Source organism: Peromyscus maniculatus, chromosome X (assembly GCF_049852395.1).
Source record: "Peromyscus maniculatus bairdii isolate BWxNUB_F1_BW_parent chromosome X, HU_Pman_BW_mat_3.1, whole genome shotgun sequence".
In the NCBI taxonomy this organism is placed as follows: domain Eukaryota; kingdom Metazoa; phylum Chordata; class Mammalia; order Rodentia; family Cricetidae; genus Peromyscus; species Peromyscus maniculatus.
In genome coordinates this window covers 122,102,663-122,122,399 of record NC_134875.1, presented here as the reverse complement: position 1 = coordinate 122,122,399, position 19,737 = coordinate 122,102,663, and the positions used below count along the sequence as shown (strand labels likewise).

The following is a 19,737-nucleotide window of genomic DNA, read 5'->3' as shown; positions in this document are numbered from 1 at the left end:
TCCAGGATCAGATTGCTGATCTCTGTTTTAGGCTGTGACTTCCAAAGGTTTTGTGGCGCTGTCACTTAGGGTTATACTTTGTTGCCATTTCTTGTTCTCCTAAGACAATGTCAGGAAATTGATTTTCTTTGAGACTTGGAACAATGAATGTAATGAATGAATTGTAATGAAGTTTGAAATTAATTTGCAACCAAATGAGAGCAGTTTCGAGGACTTCTTTTCCTCACGGGTTATTAAGTAAAGATAAAACATTAGTGGGAGGCATGGTACTTCTCCCATTAAATAAAGGAAAGCTTAAGAGAGATGGGGTAAAACAATTTGTGAGAATGTCTGGGTTTTAGTTATTAATAGTACTTTGAAAGTTTGAAAAATAGTGCCTTTCTGGGGTAAGTATAGTATAAATGATGAATTGTTTTGTTTTAGCTGTTCTGGAAATAATGTTTTCAATTTTTGTTTTCATTATTGATGAAAGTGTATTTAGACATTTTTGAAAAAGGATCTTTTATTTAAAGAACATGGTTAACACTGTAATACACAGAGAAAAATCTGTGAGCCGAAACACTTGTCATTTTTGCCCAGAGATTTTGGAATGAAGAAAGGAAGCAAGCACAAGACTCATTGAGTTCTGGAAATGACTTTTTCTTCTTATCCTAAAGTTGATTTAGAATTTATAGCTCTTAATTAGTTTGAGAGAAACAGATAAGATCAAAGCTCTCTAATGATTTCAATAAGCCATTCTAAAAATGTCAGTTTGGGAGTAGTGGCTGGTTCTGCCATTCCAGCTGTAAATTGTCATGGCTTATAAGCCCCTGAAAGTTACTGGGGTCGGCCCTGGGTTGGCAGCTTTACAGCTGTTATCTCGGTTTAACTAGTTTTTTGTTTTGTGTGGATTTTGTTACCTTCTATATAATTGGCATGAAAATATTTAAGCCTTACTACTGATAGTATTGTGAGCATTTAAAGCATAACTTGTAGGTGATACTCCCCAGTCTAGACCTTGCCTTGTTTCCTTTTATCTTCATTTCCTTTTATATGCCTTGAGCCTTGGAAGGTATCCTCTAGCCGCTTCTTTAGGAAACTAGTCTATCTAATTTAGACTTTGGGATTTCTAAGTAGAACGTCTGCTTTTCTCACTATGTCCATGTGGGATTGGTTCCCAAACACCAGAATCCACACATGATTATGTCCCATATGTCAGATGGCATGCTATTTGCACAGACCCTCACATACTTCCTCCTGTTCACTTCAGATCATCTCTAGATAGTTAATAATACCTGATGTTATATGGGTAGTTAATATACTCTTACAGTTTAAGAACAATGACAGGAGAAAAATGTCTGTTCATATTCAGTACAGATGCAACCATTGTAGACTTAACTACATTTTTTAATCCATGGTTGGTTGAATCTACAGTGTGGAACTCACAAATATGGAGGGTTGGCCATATTTGTATTAAATGAGGAATTGGAGAATCTACAGTGCAAAGTAAGGGTAAATGTTTTGCCTTTGTGTCAGCTTACAGTAAGTAATTGCCTGTTAATTGAAATATAATTCATTTTTGTTATTTGCAGTGACAATAGATGAGTGTGTTTGTATGTGTGTGTGTGTGTGTGTGTGTGTGTGTGTGTGTGTGTATGTCTGTGAGTGTGTCTATGTCTGTGTGTCTGTGTGTCCATTATTTTAAAAACAAAAATAATGCCAGTTTTAGGAAGCAGAAGTTCTTACAGCTTACCTCTCAGCCCTCACCAGCCAGGGGTGGCAGCAGAGTATTACTTCTGGTGCTTCTTCTAGGCCTTTGAAAAATACATTGTAAATAATATTCTTAGGGTTTTTTTTCCCCAAAAGATAAGTGAATTTTCTGCTTTGAAAACATGTTTTTAATATTCTCTTTCTTCCTTTTTTTTTGTTCCTTGTGTTCTGGAAAGTTTCTCTTTGATGACAAAACAAGACTTGTAGGCCGTGTCAGACTTAACTGGCAGTATGAAGAAGCTCGCAAAAGGTAAGAAGCACACTTTTATAGCCTGGCCTTCTGCTTGCTTCCTTGCTTTCTTCTGTGGAAAAAGGCTGAACACGTTTCTAGTGCCTGAGTGCCCACATTTTACTAGGAAGCAATGAATGAAATAGAAAAGAAAAGGTCCTTTATTCTTTATATCTTCATAATACACCTGATGAACTTTCAAGTGCTCTTAAAATGTGAAATTCTTAGTATTTAAAGTTAAGATGATGTGAATCCATAAGAGACTGTTGCAGCCTTCTCTGTCATATCAGATACTTGGGAATCCTTTCCTGCCCTCCCTCTCATCCAACTTACAGATAGCATCCATCCATCAGGCCAGTGGAAGCAAACTGTTTTGTGTTTCACACACATTGGCATTAATCACTTAGATTGATACAGAAACCTATCCATCTAACCATCAAAAGTAGTTTGGTACTGATAGGTCAGCAGGTGATAGCAATATCTATTCGAGTTCATTTGTTGGAGACAAGTGACATCATTTGGGTTGACCTATATTATAGCTTACCTGCCTATGTTTATCACAGTTTGTGTCTTGGGTTTGTCTTTCCTCACTCCATCCCTTCCTCCAGTCTTCACCACAAAACATTGGTCATATCCTTTCACAATGCAATATTTTTTGCCTCTGTGGTTTTAGTGTGTTGCCTTTCTCCTCAGGTGCTTAGGTTTTAATTTTCAATATTTGCATGGTTTATACCCCCTTTATTGAGAAACGGTTTCTCTATTATGCCTTATAGAACTAGAATTTGAAAACCAAATCATTTTAAAATATGTGTTTCAGAAAACCATGCAACATAGATTTGAATTTTATTTCACTTTTATATGCCATGCTGAGAATATAGCCCAGAGCATCAAGTATGTTGAGCAGTTGGCCTAGCACTGAGCTATATCCCAGCTGCTTTTTTATTTTGTATTTTCATACAGTGTCTCCCTAAGTTGGCTGGGCTGGCCTTGAACTCATGCTAGCCCAGGCAGGCCTTGAACCTGTGATCTTCTCGTGTCAACCTTCTGAGGAGCTAGGATGATAGGCCTGTACACAAGGCTCAGATTAAAAGATAAAACATTCTATTTCGTTATGGATTACATATTGTCTTAATATCTTGTGGGGGGAGGGGCAGGCAGAGTGAGGGACTCCTTAGAAGCTTGACACTTGGACCAGTGTTCATTGAGATCTTGAAAATCACCTTTATGAAACTGTAACATTAATAGAGAAGCAAACCATCTGATTTCCTGCTGCAGCAGTAGCCTAAACCAAAACCTACTTTTTTTTCTTTTTTTTTTAAACTGGGAAGCATCACACCAGCTCTCCCAGGACTTTTCAGAGTGGACTTGTGGTTGGCATTGAATTTCCTAAGTTCATTGGCCAGTCCTGGTTACCTCCCTGGTCATATGCTTCATTTTGCATGCATTCTTTTATGATAGCTTTGGGTGCTTGTGGGGGCGATTGTTTCTTCTGACCAGTCCTCTGCTCCTTCGTGCCTGTTTCGAAGTGGAACAGCCAAGTGTGGGTGCTGGAATTTGCTGTGTTGTATTAAACACAGAAAATAGATTATTGCTACACTTACAACCATAATTGTTATATGTTATTGTGACATTTACCAAATATAGCAAGTGACTTCTTTGTTCTAGAAATGGTGTCAGTATGTACAAAGTCACCTTTTAGATGTCAAAGTAATACATTTGGGCAAAAAGTTGAGGATTTAAGATTATTCAGTGGGTAGACACTGCATTTAATCATTACTTAGGTAGCAAAGTATTCTTTTACAGTTGCTAGAATCCTGTTTAGATGTACTATAACTGCTTAGAAGAATCCAGGCCCCAGCACTTCTACCTTAGCAGCACATTAGAGGCTTCTCAGAAATGAAAGATAAACAAGATTCTGTAGGTATGATGAGTTTAAGCATCTCAAGATGGGCAGAGATGCTCCTAAATGATCTGAGGATGCCCACTTCCAACCCAGGATGCTGTGAGAAAGACTCAGGAAGGTCAGGTGAGAGAAGGCATGGTGGGGATCAATAGAGGCCAACTACACACTGGAAGAGGCAATGAGATCTATTCTTTCCTAGAGGTTCTAGAAGGAACATAGTTCTGCTGACCTGTGGAACTGTAGTCAAATAGTATCGTTGTTTTAAGCCATTACAGTTGAGATCAGGCTTATTGTTGTTGTTGTTTGTTTTGTTTTTTGTTTTTGTATTTTGTACCAGTAAATTCAATACTTAAATTCAGTCCGTTGGATGTTGCTTGCTAACATTGATAAAAAGCAAGTCTTTTTACTTAGTCTTCTGATTCATGCCAGAATTTCTCTTACAGATACTGTCAGACATCATGTTTTACCACCTGTCTGGGGATCCCTTAGCTTAATCAAGTTCACACATACAAAGTAACCGTTATACATATCCACTACAGAATCAGTTGTGGTTTTCCAGTTCTAAAGAGGGGGGTGATGCTTTTATACATTTTGAAGAAGTCTTTCTTGAGTGTCTAGAATTGAGGTTGTTTTAAGTAAACACAAGGTTATCAAAACTGTGGAGTTCTGGACAATGAAGGATTTTATGTGTGCTCAGATTTAAAGGAAGTCCCTAGGAGTGGAACTTATAATTCCAAGTGATAGTGTGAGAATTCTGGAGAATTATCTGACCAGACTACCACTGTCAAGATTAACCTGTTGAATATTTTAACTCTGGGTTGAAATGTCCCAAGAGGGCTGCTTTTATCTTTCCCTCCTGTAATGACTCTTTGGATTCCTAAGGCAGTCCTTATGAGAGGAATATTTTCACATGTCTGGCTTAAAATTTTTGGAATTTTTTTGAAATTGGAAGAACAAATCTTCTTGAAGCAACCCTGATGACGCAGATGGCTCCGTATTTTTAACCTAAGAGCACTTGGTCCAGAACTGTGCACAATTTGTAGCCATTTCCATGGAAACATTCGGCTCAGATAGGAACAAAACATGTGGTGCGTTCAGTTCCTGTCTTCAGTATTGCTGTCAGGATTGGTTCTGGTGTTCGTCGGTTGTCAGGATTCAGTGGTAGTATGATCCTAGTTGAATTTTATTAGTCACTTGGATTTACCCCTTCTTTTCTCAAGTGGCTTTGTATATGGGCTTTGACAAGTAAATAAAAGTGTGTTTGCTATCATGGCTCCATCTTTTCCATTTGGGTGAAGATAAGGAGTTGAAGACTTGCTGCTTCTCATTTTGGAAAGTTCCTATCTAAATGTCTGCCCTTCTCAAGGGGAGAAAATATTAGAGAGTATAGCTGAGGGACATGGTAGACACTAAGTAGTATATTGACAGATACTTCTTGTACTATGTGTTCTAAATGGAGACTTCCTGAATTTCCCAGGTAGAAGTTAGTAGAATCCACACTGACCTGTCAGTATTCATTCATTCTGCTGGAGATGTTGTCATGTATCCAATTATATCTCAGCTGAGATTTTCTTTGACCTTTCTTTCATAAAATGTAAACATTCACAAGAAGAAAACTGAGTGAAAATGTATGAGATGCCAGATCTGTGCCTGGAATTGAAATCTGAAGATACAAGTTTCTAAGTTGGCACCATGACAGTAGGATTTGTTGTTACTTGTCACCATCAAATGGAGTGACAGGTTTCCTGAAATTCTGTTTGCTATTCCAGAAAGCCACAGGATTTTAGAAACGGGAAATTACACAACAGATTGAAAATTTTAGGTAGAAATTGGGGGTTATTCTTGATGTGCTTCAAATGTTTTTAATATTAAAAGTACATTGTTCCTAGAAAGTTCAAACAATTAAATATTTCCCCACAAACTGTGAAAATCTAAGTAGTTTCTGCAACCTGAACACAGGTTTCCGTTCATGGTTTAAGATGCCTTGGTTGTGACAGAAAAAAACATGTGGTCAGATATCAGAACTGAATAGTTAATATTTTACTTCTGTGTTAGATCTGCTCAGGGAACAGAATTTAGAAATCATGTAATAAATGTGAAACCTGCAGTGAAATTTTGCTTTTATTTATTCACTCTCAGGGTGTAGGGAAACATATCTTTCATATTTTGTTTTTGTTTTTCAAGACAGGGTTTCTCTGTGTAGCTTTGCACCTTTCCTGAATCTTGCTCTGTAGACTAGGCTGGCCTTGAACTCACAAAGAGGAAACATATCTTTTAAAGTTGTTTTTGTTTTGTTTTGTTTTGTTTTTTTAATGATTTTTCGAGACAGGGTTTCTCTGTGTAGCTTTGCACCTTTCCTTTATCTCTCTCTCTAGACCAGGCTGGCCTCAAACTCACAAAGATCCACCTGGCTCTGCCTCCCAAGTGCTGGGATTAAAGGCGTGCGCCACCACCGCCCAGCGTCTTTTAAAGTTCTTTATTTGTGAAAGATTATATGTAGGCTGTGAGGACATAAGTCATTTGATAGATGTTTTATCTATCAAAAAGAAAAAGAAAAATCAATAAAGCATATAGTGGATTTGTTCAAAAAAAGTAAGGAAGAAAATCCCTTCCCAATTTTATATGGCTTTTAGGACTCTTTAAAAATAAACTTGGGAAAGTTTTTTTCTTTTTCCTGGAAACCTTCATCAAGCACTTAATTTTATTGAACTAATACTTCAAAGAAAAGTCTTTCTGGAAATTGCTTTTTCTATAATGCTCAGAATTGAAATGATGGCCCTCCCAGGAATGGGCCTTCAAGCAGTGGATCAGCTTCCGGCATGGATCTAGAAGAAGGTGCACAGACCCTGGCACATCTGTGTTTTGCCTCAGGCAGGATATCTGCTTCCTCATGGAAACCTCCAGTAGTTAGGATGCTCCTTGCCTGTGGCTCTGTTCCAGGACCTTAGCCCAACAGACAAGGCATGATACTGAAAGGCCAGGGAACTGTGCTAGTGGTCAGTTGTTGGAGGAATCCTTCCTTGTAGTGCTTTTAGCTTCTAAAAGAGACAGACCACAGGCAGGTATGCCTCTTTTGGCTGAAGGGGGTTCAAAAGTCCACATCCAGAGTGTGGTCACAAAGAAGGGCGATTGCCTTTTCCAACGTGTCAATATTCTAGATTCTGAGGTAGTTTGAAAAAGCAGCTTACAAGCATCTTCATTGTTGTGAAGTCGGAATTAACAAAGCAGTGTGCTTAAGCATGGAAATGCTTGCCTAGTTTTCAGCATGACCCAAACAACTTTTCCAGATGGGTTGCAAGAAATCATCCTCATCCGGATCTTGTTTCTGCTGGAGAAATTGGCCCTTCCTAGCACATTTTTTCCTGTAAGCTATGAAAAGTTATAGTACATGGTTTAACTTTGGCTGTTTTACTGGTTCATTATGCTTAAGGTGAGCAGGCTCTTTGAAAATTTCCCTGTATGCCTCCTCCCTCCAGTAATTAAGCCTTTCTGCTCATTGATTTTCTAGATAGTGTGAATCCCTTGACATTTCCTGAGAAGGATAGAATTATCAGGAACTGGATCTTTTGTCACCCTCAGCAAGTTGAATCCTTGTAGATACCAGCTAACATAGAGCTGCCAGTCTCAATGGAGACTTCATCTCTTTGTATTTAAACCATAGGAAATTCAGAGTGCTCTGGTGGGATGACATATAGCTTAGTAATAAGTGGTTACTAAGCATGCATGCTGTCCAGGCGATGGCTCCAGTAACACACACACACACACACACACACACACACACACACACACACACACACACAGACAGACAGACGGGGGTGGGGGAGAGAGAGGGAGGGGAGGAGAGAGAGAGACACACACTAGTGTACACGCGTACACATACACACACACACACACACACACACACACACACACACGTATACATACACATAGGACAAAAGTCCCTCTAAGAACTCAAAAGGAGTGCCTTTGAGAATGTGTCTGTTTGTGTCATAAGTGTGACAGATGTGGATAGTTTTAGCTTAGCTTAGATAGGCTTTCCTAAGAAGCAGATAAACTGAAATAAAAATCTGCTGTGAGGACATAGCCAGATTTTCTCATTAGTCGCCAAGTCTTTTATATTTATTTATTCTTTACCTTTGTCTTAGGCTATAGTAGATTGTTCTAGAAATTTTACTGGTTATAATGTCTAATTTGCCACTGGATTATTTATGGTCCTGCTCAGAGTCTGTTTTCCTTGGGCTTCAGTTATATATTACTGCCATAAATTTCTAATTCCACTAATTAGACATAGGTGGATACTTAAGCCCTGCTTAGTTGCCTCTGACATTACTTTTTTCCAGTGACATTATTTGGCCTCATTTTCTAGTACATTTTCAGGATATTAGTTTTAAGTTAGAAAACAACTTATCTAATAAAGCTACTTATGCACAAGTAGATTTTTTTTTTACCTTTGTGGAGAACTGGGCTTGAGTAAAATGCATAAATGTAAGCTTTAGCCTGCAGACCCTTTTCTTTCTGTGACCATGGGTTTTAAGTTGGTTCTCTACCTGGAGAGGAGTTCTGTCTAATTCTCCATCCAGCCTTCGCAAGTCCCTGTGCACATATCTAGATCATACAGAGCCTCATTTGGCACAGGGCTGGGCCACAGTTTATTTAATGCATGTGGTAACTCCAGTCAATTGATGACATCTAAGTGGAGCTCGGGTTTGAGAAAGATTCTGAGGACTGGACCCAGCAGGCAAGAAGCCAGACAACGGTTAGTGCCATGTGTCCTGGGCACAGGAAGTAGGCAGTCTCATGCGTGCTCCTGCCCTGCCTCTGCCATTCCCATTTTAGTGAAGAACAACATCCTGTCAGTGCCTGGTGTAACTCCCTAAAGGTCAGTTAGCACCTTCCAGACTGGGCAGAGTTGCAGAGGAGGAAGCTCTGAGAGTCCTGGCTGTTCAACTTGAGTGAGCAGCAGAAGAGCCCAGAGGGCTTGCCAAGACCCCCAACCTCATGGCGTAGGAGTCAGTGAATCTGGGATTGGGCCTGATGGTTGCCTTTCTAACCGTTCCCAGGTGATCCTGAGGCGCCAGTCCTGAGGCTCCACTTTTTTTTTTTTTTTTTTATAATCACTGCCTTAAGGCTCTGTGGTGCCTGACACTTACATGTTCTCACAGATTTCTGTCATCTCAATGAAGTCTTTGGATTTCGTTTTTCAGGCATGCCTGCCAAACTTCGTACTCCACAGCACTGGGTTCATGTTGGGTCTGGCATTCCTAGTTTTTTTCTTAAAGAACCCTTATCTAAAACACACTGCTCACACTTTTAAGTATGTTTTCAAAACATGAGCAATGTCTATTTTATTTAATCTGAATTCAACACCACTTCAGGGCACAAGAGATGAAATGTGTTTGCCAGGCAAGCACTTGGAAATTCAGGGCCAGGGAAGGGTTCAAGCACTCAGCTTTTGTTGAGTATTTGCCCCTCCTTAAGGCACTTTTCAATCCCACCTGGCCAAGGGCTCTGGGGCAGGAAGGAACAGATGTGGAGCCTGCGGCCCCAGAGCTGTACTTTTCTGAAACATTCCTGATGGATGAATTTTCCTCCTGTTATTTCCTCAATGTGTCTGTTAGTGCTTACCCCTGGACAAGGGGGCAGAAAGGCAGAAGCATCTCTTGGATGAAAGTTTAAATACTGATGGTGGTGGGAAAAGGAGACATGAGCAGCTTCCTTCCTCTCTGGGATGACATTGAGTAGGAAACAGAGTGTGGACATGTTGAGGATTGCTACCTTTTTGTCAATTCTTTGAAACAAGTACAATGTAATTATTGTCACCTCTCAGCTCAGAAAAGGAGCAATTACAAAGGACTTCTGCAGTGCTTTCATGACTCCTCATTTCCAAATGCTATTAAGTTGAAGGTCGGAGCAATTATCTCATCATTTATTTAACCAAGTGAGCTTATGGAGTCAACAATGGTGAAGTAAATGTGTCCACATCAGGTTTTCTCTTCATTCCTATCTCTTCCTGCCCCTCTCTGTCTCAGAGTCTCCAATATTCAGCAGCAGCTGGCTCAGCTGGCTAACGAGTCATGGCCAGGCATGGCCGAGGCCGACAGAGACCGGCTGCAGCTCATCAAAGAAAAGGAGGCCCTGCTGCAGGAGCTGCAGCTCATTATTCAGCAGCCGAGGTCGGCAGAAGATGTGGCCCGGCTGGAAGAAGAAAGGAGGCGCCTGGAGGAGGAGATCCAACGTGCTCGGGCCACATCTGCACAGGGAGCCACGGAAAGGTGTGTGGCTTTGCAGGATTTGGGGGTCAGAGGGTAACACTTGTAGAAATGAACCATCTTGGAACACTAAATGAATGGCTTGTATATGGTTTGAGGAGTTTCTTAATTGATACATGTTGAACAGTCATTCTGTAAAATACTTGAGCCCAGAAATGATTCCAATTTTGGTATATTTTATTTTATTTAAAAACTTTTAATATATTTTCATTTATTTTGTGTATGTGTGTATATGAATGAATATGTGTGTGTGTGTGCCACAGTACTAGTGTGATGGTCCCAGGACAACTGGCAGCAGTCAGTTCTCCTTTTATAATGTGGGTCCTGGGGATCAAACCCAGGTCACCAGGCTTGGCAGCAGATTACCTGTGAACTGTCTCACTGGCCCTAGAGTATTTTATTTCTATATTTAATTATTTTTACATGCTAGGTTAACTCCTTAATCATCAAGCCACAGCCCCTAGAATCCTTTCTCCTTCTCTTCATTCTTTTTTTCTCTTCTCATTCCTTTCCTCCTCCCTCCCTTCATTTCTTTCTTCCTTCATTGTTTGAAACAGGGTCTTATGTACCGACACTGGCTTCCAACTTGCTGTGTAGCTAACTTTAGCCTTGCATTACTGATCCTCTTGCCTCTACCACTCAGATCCTGGATCACAGGCATGTGCCTCCTCTTGGGGCTGGAGGTTTTGTTTTTTGTTTTTTTTTCTTCAGTATTTTTGTAGAGATACTCCTATGAATTTCTAATCTGGAAATCTAAAATCTGAAATGCTCCAAAATCCTAAATCTACATCATACTTAGGTGACAAAGCAGCTTGAGGGTCTGCATCCATTCAAATTTGGGACTCCCAGATTAGGGGTGTTCCACTTCCCCTGAGAACAGTGACTATCTGGCATATTTCCTACAGAATGTGTGGGAAGTGGAATCATGTGGCTTCTGTGCCGTGAGAGGTGCTAGTTGCTTTCTATGGTTCTTGGTATCAACTCAGAACTGGGACATGAAAGCCAGGGGTGATGATTCACACCTGTAATCCCAGCACTTAGATGTGGAATAATTGTCTTGAGTTTGAGACCTGCTTAGGGTACATAGTGAGTTTCAGAGTTTGATAGTGGGCTACAGAGTGACATCTTACCTCCAGAAAAAGAGAAACACAAAGAAGTGGGTGGAGGACAGTGATCGAGAGGGAAGAAGGACAAGCACCATTTACACTGTTCCCTTTCTGGTGTGGGTGCTTGGGTTTCTGCCTGTGTTGGCAGAGCAGTGCCTGTGTAGGATTGGAGGCAACTGCAGGAAGATTGGGGGGGGGCAGGTGGTGTTCCAGCTCCAAAACAGGGAGCCTCTGTTGCCTGGGGGGGGGATTGCTCCCTGTAGCATTGTGGGTGTCTCCGTATTGCTTTTATCTCCAACTTTGATTTCTAGCCAGGGAAGGCAGCTTTTTCTTTTGCAGTAGGAAGTCGGCAGCCTTTTGTGAGTCCGTTTCTGAACGTGCCTCTCCTCAGTTACTCTTGAGACTCTTTCAAGCACAAGACACGTGAAGCCTGTGTCTTTTGTATTCTCTGATGCCAAGTTGTTCAGCCTTTCATCATGTGCCACGTCTCCTGGTTTCCATTTGCTGCCTGCGATTGTGGAGTGTGCCGAAGGCTGGGTCTGCTTTCCACATTTAACAGCTGTCAGTGCTTTATCTGTGGCTATCTGCCGAACTTTGGGGAACCCCCCCCACTTTGTTAATACACTGGCTTGCTCTGATTTAGTATATTGACATGACCCTAAATTGTATCTTTCTGAGCATTGTCTACATAAAGTCATAGAGTTTAAGTAATCAGAATTGCTTGACCTATGCCCATACATATAGTGGCGATTTCATTATGACTTCCTTTTTATTTTTTGTTCATCTGTTTGTTTTGAGACAGGGTCTTACTGTGTGGTTCTGGCTATATATACTCACTATGTAAAACAGGCTGATCTCAAACTCATAGAGATCCACTTGCCTCTGAATGCTGAGATTAAAAGCATGCACTACTACACCCACTTTCACTGTGACTTCTGACTGTTCTTTGTATTGCCTAGCAATCTTGATGTTTGGAAGCTTGTTGTTAATCTTTACAGTAGATGAATGGTGGCCTGGAGGGACTTGGGGCTCAGCACTCATGGCAGCATTGGAAGGAAGAGGTAGGGTTTGGAGAGTTCAGTTTAGCCTAGTAATGAGCAGAATGAATTTCAATTTGCCTGAGATAACAATATCCCCTACCATCTCACTCCAAACCTAGAGCTGAGTCTGAATCTCAAACAGCGCAGTGCTACTGAACTTTTCTTTTGTGCTTTTGAGCTTCTGTGCTTTCTTAGCTAAACATTACCTTCTCTTCAACCTTGGTATTCTCTTTTATATGTTCTGGATAGGAGGGCCTAGAGTTCATGTTGGTCTCGGTTCAGCAGGGTGGATTTAGTCTACAAATGGAGCCTGCCTCCTCAGAACCTCTACCTCCACACCCTTGACTATGGTTTCTTTCCCCATGTGAAGTTCAACACTTGCCAGTGCTGTGGGCCCAGAGTACACATCTGCAGAACTCCCTGAAGACAATGTTAGCTCCAATGCCTGGGACCAAGGGATGAGACACCAAAGCTGGACTAGTTTTCATCCAGCTGGTGGTCTCTTGTGGGACGAGCTTGGGTAGTCAGTTCTGGGGCAAGAGCCTTCAATGAGAGCTCAGTAGATCCAAGTGAATTCCCTAATCTGCTACAAAGTGACCTTGGTTACCAGAGAATATACATGTATGTTAAGTACCTCTCTACTTTACACTTCGCATCAACTGCTGAGTATAAGATGAAACCAAATGCCCCAAAGGGTATCTTCAGCTGTTGACAGGTTCTGTAAAGTGGATGCTGGCCACATTTCTTAGTGTCACTTCCTACCAATTTAAGTGTGGGATCACTTTAAGGGTAGGAGGTTTCTCGTGGCACAGTCTTTATGGTTAGACCCAGAGTGGAGGTGGCACAGAGGGACTGAGGCTAGCTTCTTCTGGCTAAGTTGGGGTAGCTAAATGATCAGGACCCAATCTTTGCCTGTCTCAGCTTCAAAGTCATTCATAAAGGGTTATGGTTAGAAACCCGAGTGAGGGAACAGAATTGAAGCTCACTTTCTTTTACTCTTTCTCCATTTTCTGGAAAAGAAACGACAGATGAGAGTTTAGTGCCTTTTCCATTGCTAAGCCTTGGGTAGGAATTTAAACATGACCCCAAATTTGGGAAATGTTTTATGGTGAAAAGATGCCCCCCTTCTTGTCACATATCAACAACAGAATAAGAATGCTGGGAAGTCGAAGCATTGGAATCTGATAAATTGCCCTACCTTTAGGTTCAGGCTGACGGCCAAGCTTTGAACTTCCATAGCCAAGGCAAATTACTTTCATTCCAAGAGTGTTTGCTTCCTCATCTGATAAATGGGATAAAATCAAGTGAGTGACAGGAAATGAGGTGTGGCATGATTCCAAGTATTACGGGTATTGTCCTTTCTTTTTTTCCTTTTCCTTTTCCTCTTTCTTTCTTTCTTTCTTTCTTTCTTTCTTTCTTTCTTTCTTTCTTTCTTTCTTTCTTTCTTTCTTTCTTTCTTTCTTTCTTTTTGTTTGTTTTTTGAGACAGGGTTTCTCTGTGTAGCTTTTGCACCTTTTCTGGAATTCACTTGTTAGCCTAGGCTGGCCTTGAACTCACAGAGATCCACCTGGCTCTGCCTGCCAAGTGCTGGGATTAAAGGCGTGCACCACCACCGCCTGGCTTGTATTGTCCTTTCTTAGGCACTAATATAAGACTTCTAAGCCGGGCGTTGGTGGCGCACGCCTTTAATCCCAGCACTCGGGAGGCAGAGCCAGGCGGATCTCTGTGAGTTCGAGGCCAGCCTGGGCTACCAAGTGAGCTCCAGGAAAGGCGCAAAGCTACACAAGAGAAACCCTGTCTCGAAAAACCAAAAAAAAAAAAAAAAAAAAAAAAAAAAAAAAAAAAAGACTTCTAAATATCATATTAAAATAGTTCACCCAAGAGGGCATTGTGTTGCTAAAGTTTTCTTTGGACAAATAATAAAATGTTTTCCTTCAAAATTATAAGTAAGTAGAATCTTAAAACTATTACATTAAGCTGGGAGGTAGTGGTACACACCTTTAATCCCAGCACTCTGGAGGCAAAGCCAGGCAGATCTCTGTGACTATTACATTAAAAAGAATATATTATAGCTCTTCTTAAGTTGTTGGATCCCAGAATGGCTTTTCACTGTTAAAATTACTAAGGACTCTCAAAGAGCTTGTACTGATTTTTATCTGTCAATAATTAATGATTTGGAAATTAGTTTGACATTGTTATTTGATAACAAAGCCTTATTAGAAATAAAAATTTTATGGCTGATAATGTTTTTGAAGTTAAAAAAAGAGAGAAAATAGTACTTTAACATTTTTTTGTAATAAACTTTTTAAACATCTGGCTTTCTAGAAGGCAGCTGCTAGAGCATTTAGCCTGTTGTTATGTTGTTTGTGGTGAACACATGAATATTTTTCTGCTCACAGATATGTCATGAAGAAGAGGAGATATTTTAGGACCTCTGACAGGATATCAGGGATTCCCCCAGGGTCTGTGGACCATACTTTGAAAGTCATTGGTTTTAACGTATGTTATTCAGCTTTAAAGTGTGTTCTGTAATGAGTGGCTCCAGTTATGAAGATGTTTGAATCAGTGGAAAATGTTATAGAGCCTGTTTTACTATATTGTCAATGGAACTTTACATAGTTTTTGCTTAAGAGGGCCTAGGATGAAGGAGTTGGATTTGCTGTAAGGAATCCCAGCAAATCAATGCATGCTGTGTGCACTTGAGCCAAGCTTGTTCTGTCTATTCTTTTATCCATTTACCCTGTCATCCTTCATTCACCTTAACCATCCATTCATATGTCCATTCACACACTTGCCTGTCCATCCACCTGCCCTCCTACTTGTCCACTCACCTGTTTGTCTCTTCATCCATCCATAGACTAACTTACTCTTTCTATCATCCACTTGCTCCAACCATGTATATATCAAGTATCTACAGTATTTCATCCAACATAGAGTTCCAGGGATGTATTTTCTAAATAAGACAAAACTATTTTTATTATGTTGCCATTTATAATGTATGCCTTTGGAATTAACTTAATCATTCCAACCTGAATTATTTACAGGGAATTTAGAGTTGAATTTCTCCTCTGTCCCTCTTTCTCTTTCTTTTCTCTTACTCTTCTCTTTCCCTTCCTCCTTTCTTTTGCTTCTACTTCTTCTCCATATTGAGATGGGAATGGAATCCAGGTCCATAGGCACACTGGGCAAATATATCATTGAACTACATTCCTAACTCTTCGTTATAACTAAATTCCTTGTTATAAAAAGAATTTCCCTGCCTTTTAGACCCAACAAGTGACTATTTTTGTATCTATAGGATTCTACTTCAGGAAAAAAGAAACTGTCTGCTTATGCAGCTGGAAGAAGCTACACGTTTAACATCATATCTCCAGTCCCAGTTAAAGAGGTAAGCTACTTTTGGAGGGAAATGTATACTTAATAATTTTATTATTAAATTGTGGAGATATGTATTACAATAACATGTGCATGAACTTCATAGTTTGTTTTAGCTTTGATTTTCTACTAGTAGTAATTAGAACCTGAAGTGGGATTAAACAGAGTAGAAAAGTAGATACATTTTGTTTTTGTACATAACTTGTACGTACAACTCAGATAAAACAAGGAGAACCATATTTGCTTTCAGAATAAGTAAGTATGTTTACACACGCCTATAATTCTATCATATGGAAGGCTGAGGCAGGAGGACATGGAGTTCAATTATGAAGTCAAGTTTATTAAAACAATGTATAATTTACTTAGCAGCTTCAAAAGCACTCATCTGTGCACATTTTTATTATGGGGCCTTTGTAAAAGCAACATCTGGATGCATAATGGCAGCTCCCCTTGTCAAGCATTTACTGTATTGTGAAGCAGGATGTGGAGGGCTTTGTATGAATGACATTATCAGTTACTCCTTCAACTCAGGAAAGAGTCTGCTGTTGTGTGCTGAGTGTCATTCAAAGGCGATAAGAAGCAAACTCTGCTCAGATGCTCTCAAGCTTAGAACTGCATTCCTGTTGGCTCTGTTCTTCCCTGAGGCTACAACCCAGCTACCATGTGGTGGGTAGTGGGAGCAGCATGTGTTTTTCTGAAACCATGGCTCTTTCGTTTCAGCCTATCTGCCAGCACCCTGACTATGTCCTCTGGGAGCAGCCGTGGGTCCCTGGCCTCCAGCAGGGGCTCACTGGCCTCCAGCCGTGGCTCCCTCAGCTCCATCAGCTTCACAGACATCTATGGCCTCCCACAGTATGAGAAGGCTGATGCTGAGTGTGGCCAGCTTCTGCGCTTCGATCTGATCCCCTTTGATTCCCTGGGGCGTGATGTCCCCTTCACAGACCCACAGAGCCACTCGGGCTTCCACAAGCAGAGGAGGTCCCTGGATACACCCCAGTCTCTGGCCTCACTGTCCTCTCGCTCCTCCTTGTCCTCTCTGTCACCCCCCAGCTCTCCCTTAGACACACCCTTCCTCCCAACTTCGAGGGACTCCCCTCTGGCACAGATGACTGACAGCTTTGAGGTGCAAGGCCTGGGAACACTGGACAGACTGCGGCCACAGGCCTCTACTCTAGGAGATGAAGATTTGCAGGGAACTGCGACACTTCAACCACATGGAATCCCTGTGGATGGGGAAGGACCCCGTGAGCGTGAGCGGGGACCTCAACTTGTGGCTCCCACTAGTGGAAGTAAGTGATAATGGGAAGAAAGGCCTGAGTTTCTGGGGGAGTGGGGAGGGGGCTGTGGCCTTGAGGCTGGTGACTTTTGAGTTTCAGTATATTAATAGGGCTAGGAAGAATCCAGATCTTCATTTCAATAGTCTTTCTTGACTATGTCAGGAAAGATTGACATTGATGAAGTTGTATTCAGCTCATTTATGGAATGTACTTAATTGTTGAAAAATAACGTTAAGATCTACATAATCTTATTCATAGGCATTCATGTTCAAACACAAATAGTTAGTAGGACGTCAGTGCACTCAGCAGTGCCTGTGCTAAGATGGAACTTTCTGTGTCTACTCTCCTCAGACCAGCATGTAGACTTGAATTTGATTGCTTCCTGGTAGAAATACCTGCTTCCTCTGTCACAAAGTGGCTATTAACACTTTGACTTCTTTCTTTAGCCACATGCCCTTGTTTCTAAGTATATAATTCTATCACATGTGGAACTAATTCTGATTGTGCCATTTCAGTAGACACTCCAGTTAGCACCTAGTCATTTCTCTGTTGTTCTCCAGATAGAGGGCCACCAGACTATATAGGACTCTTCATCTACTCAATTGTGTTAGTTCAACCCCTTATTGATACTTCAGTGCTGTTTGAGAAACTGTTGACTACTGTAATGTAACATCAAGAACAAGGTTTCCTGTACCTGAAGTTCAGCCCATGTAGTCAACTTTCATTTACACAGCAAAAATATTCTAGACATTCAATTTAGGCTAATAGTGTGGTGGCTCTTTCCTCCCTGACTGGAGGGGAATTTGGCAATGTCTGGAGAGACACTGGTCTCTCACAAATGGGCAGAAGGCATACTTTTGGTACCTAGTGGATTGAGGCTAAGGAGGTTGCTAAGCCTCCTATAATACATAGTGCAGCCCCTACAACAGCAAAAATGGTTTAGCCCAAGATGTTAGTAATGTAGAGGCTGAGAATCCTGAGAAGCATTCCGTTGACTGTATATCCAACAGAGGGTCACAAATAAAACTGGAATACAGAAGTAATGTGGTATAGTGGAAATGGCTTCGAACAAGCAGTCTCAGGCCAAATTTCTGTTCCCTGTCGTGTTGACCTCTAGTTCTGTGACCTTCCTTGAATTGTCCCACATTTCTTGCCCTCAAACAAGGTGACCTTTATGGTTTCTTCCATTTGCCACTGTTTTGTTATCTAAGAGATAAATGGATTGAAAGATTGATATAAAGGTCAATTTACCTTATATAGCAGTCTGCTAGCATTTACATGTTTACCTAGAGATCATTATGTTATGGGTTGCCTCTTGACTTTTGACTTCTCTATTATTTTGGTGTCTTACCCTACATTTGCAAATGTGCTTGTATGTCCCAGATGCATTGTTTTCTGTAACTCACACATACAGGTAACCTTTATCCCTTTGTTCTTCTTTACAATTACAGGTTTATCACGCCATACTTATTCCTTTCAACAGAAATGAAATAATGATAGAATTCTACATGTCTTGATTAAACTCATCTTTCTACTCTTCCCCCCTTCTTACTAAGTTCTCTTTCAAGGTTGAATTTCAAGAATATTTGGTTATGCAGACAGTCTACATGAGGGTCCTCTGGGACAGGGCAACAACAGGTTTGGAGGGAAAAGAGCTGAATTTATTTCTGATCCTGATTTCATTAGTTTTTTTTTCCCCTCATTTAATTTCTCATTCTATGACAGACATTGTTATGTTCCCAACAATTTGGAGTGGAAGGGTTTTGCTTCATCTACATTTAGAGACTGCCACCTGGTGGTAGATTCCTAGATGACACTGTCATTTGACTTGTGTCCTTAGAAATTTGAAATAACTGACAGAATCAGTTCCTGGGGCCTGCTAGATGCTCCCAGGATCCTGAGCAGGTAAACTGATTTCCAGACTGAACACATGGGGACCCCTTGCCTTCCTGTGTGATTCAGCAACTCTGCATTCTAGAGTAGTCATAGGATTCAGGCATGCTTATCAGATTCCCATCATCTGGTGATGCTCAGAGTCATGCATTTCCCTCCAATTCTCAGCCTTGCTCTATAAAATCTAAGTTTGCCTTCTGGCAAGTTTTAGTAACATAAAATTTTACTAAGATAAAAATCTAAATTGCCCAAGCTTGAAGGCAGTGATTTTCCCCCCTTTATACCTTAAGGCAGTCAGATGGGCAGATGGCAAGACAGAAGAGTAGACTGTAATTTGGGACATTTTTTACATTTTTGCTGCAGTTCTGTCTTTCCTGGATTTTTAAAGTTAAATGTATCCTGATTTTGAAATACTTCCTGTTTTTACTTACTGGTTAGAATATGCTAACAAAATCCATGCAATTCTTTTGAGTTTGCTCGTCTGTTTATTGATGATTTTATTATACATGCCCTGTTTAAAATTACTAGCTGGAATCTTACAGTTTTCACTCTGACTTTTTTATCTCTTCTCATGCTGCTCCACAGAAATGTTTACTGTAAGTGGCCTTGTTATTCCTCCTTGTCCCCCTTTGTTGTTCAGGCTGCAGGCACAGCTTTTGCAGCAACATCACACATAGGATGGCTGGGAGTGGTAGCTTATTGATTGTCATTATAATTATTATTTCACTGTTGTTATTAATAATCATGTAAGAACTTTTTTGAAAAGCTTTCAATATTTATTTCCTATATGTATTTTTTCTCCAAATCTAATAGCATTCATTATTTTAATATGCCAGTGGACAGCTTTGGCTATGATGTGATTTTCAGTTTTTTTTTTACTACCTTTTTATCAAGCA

General features: G+C 40.6%; 1 protein-coding gene across 2 annotated transcripts in view; it reads left to right on the top strand.

Annotated features, from left to right (window-relative positions):
- Nucleotides 1–19,737, top strand: part of Wwc3 (WWC family member 3) — a 106,050-nt gene that overhangs the window by 68,981 nt on the left and 17,332 nt on the right. For both annotated transcript variants that reach the window (XM_006994312.3, XM_015987793.3), the window contains exons 8-11: nucleotides 1,926–1,999; nucleotides 9,911–10,153; nucleotides 15,595–15,684; nucleotides 16,392–16,960. In XM_006994312.3, coding sequence (XP_006994374.2) covers nucleotides 1,926–1,999; nucleotides 9,911–10,153; nucleotides 15,595–15,684; nucleotides 16,392–16,960 — 976 coding nt within the window. The remainder of the gene's footprint in view (nucleotides 1–1,925; nucleotides 2,000–9,910; nucleotides 10,154–15,594; nucleotides 15,685–16,391; nucleotides 16,961–19,737) is intronic.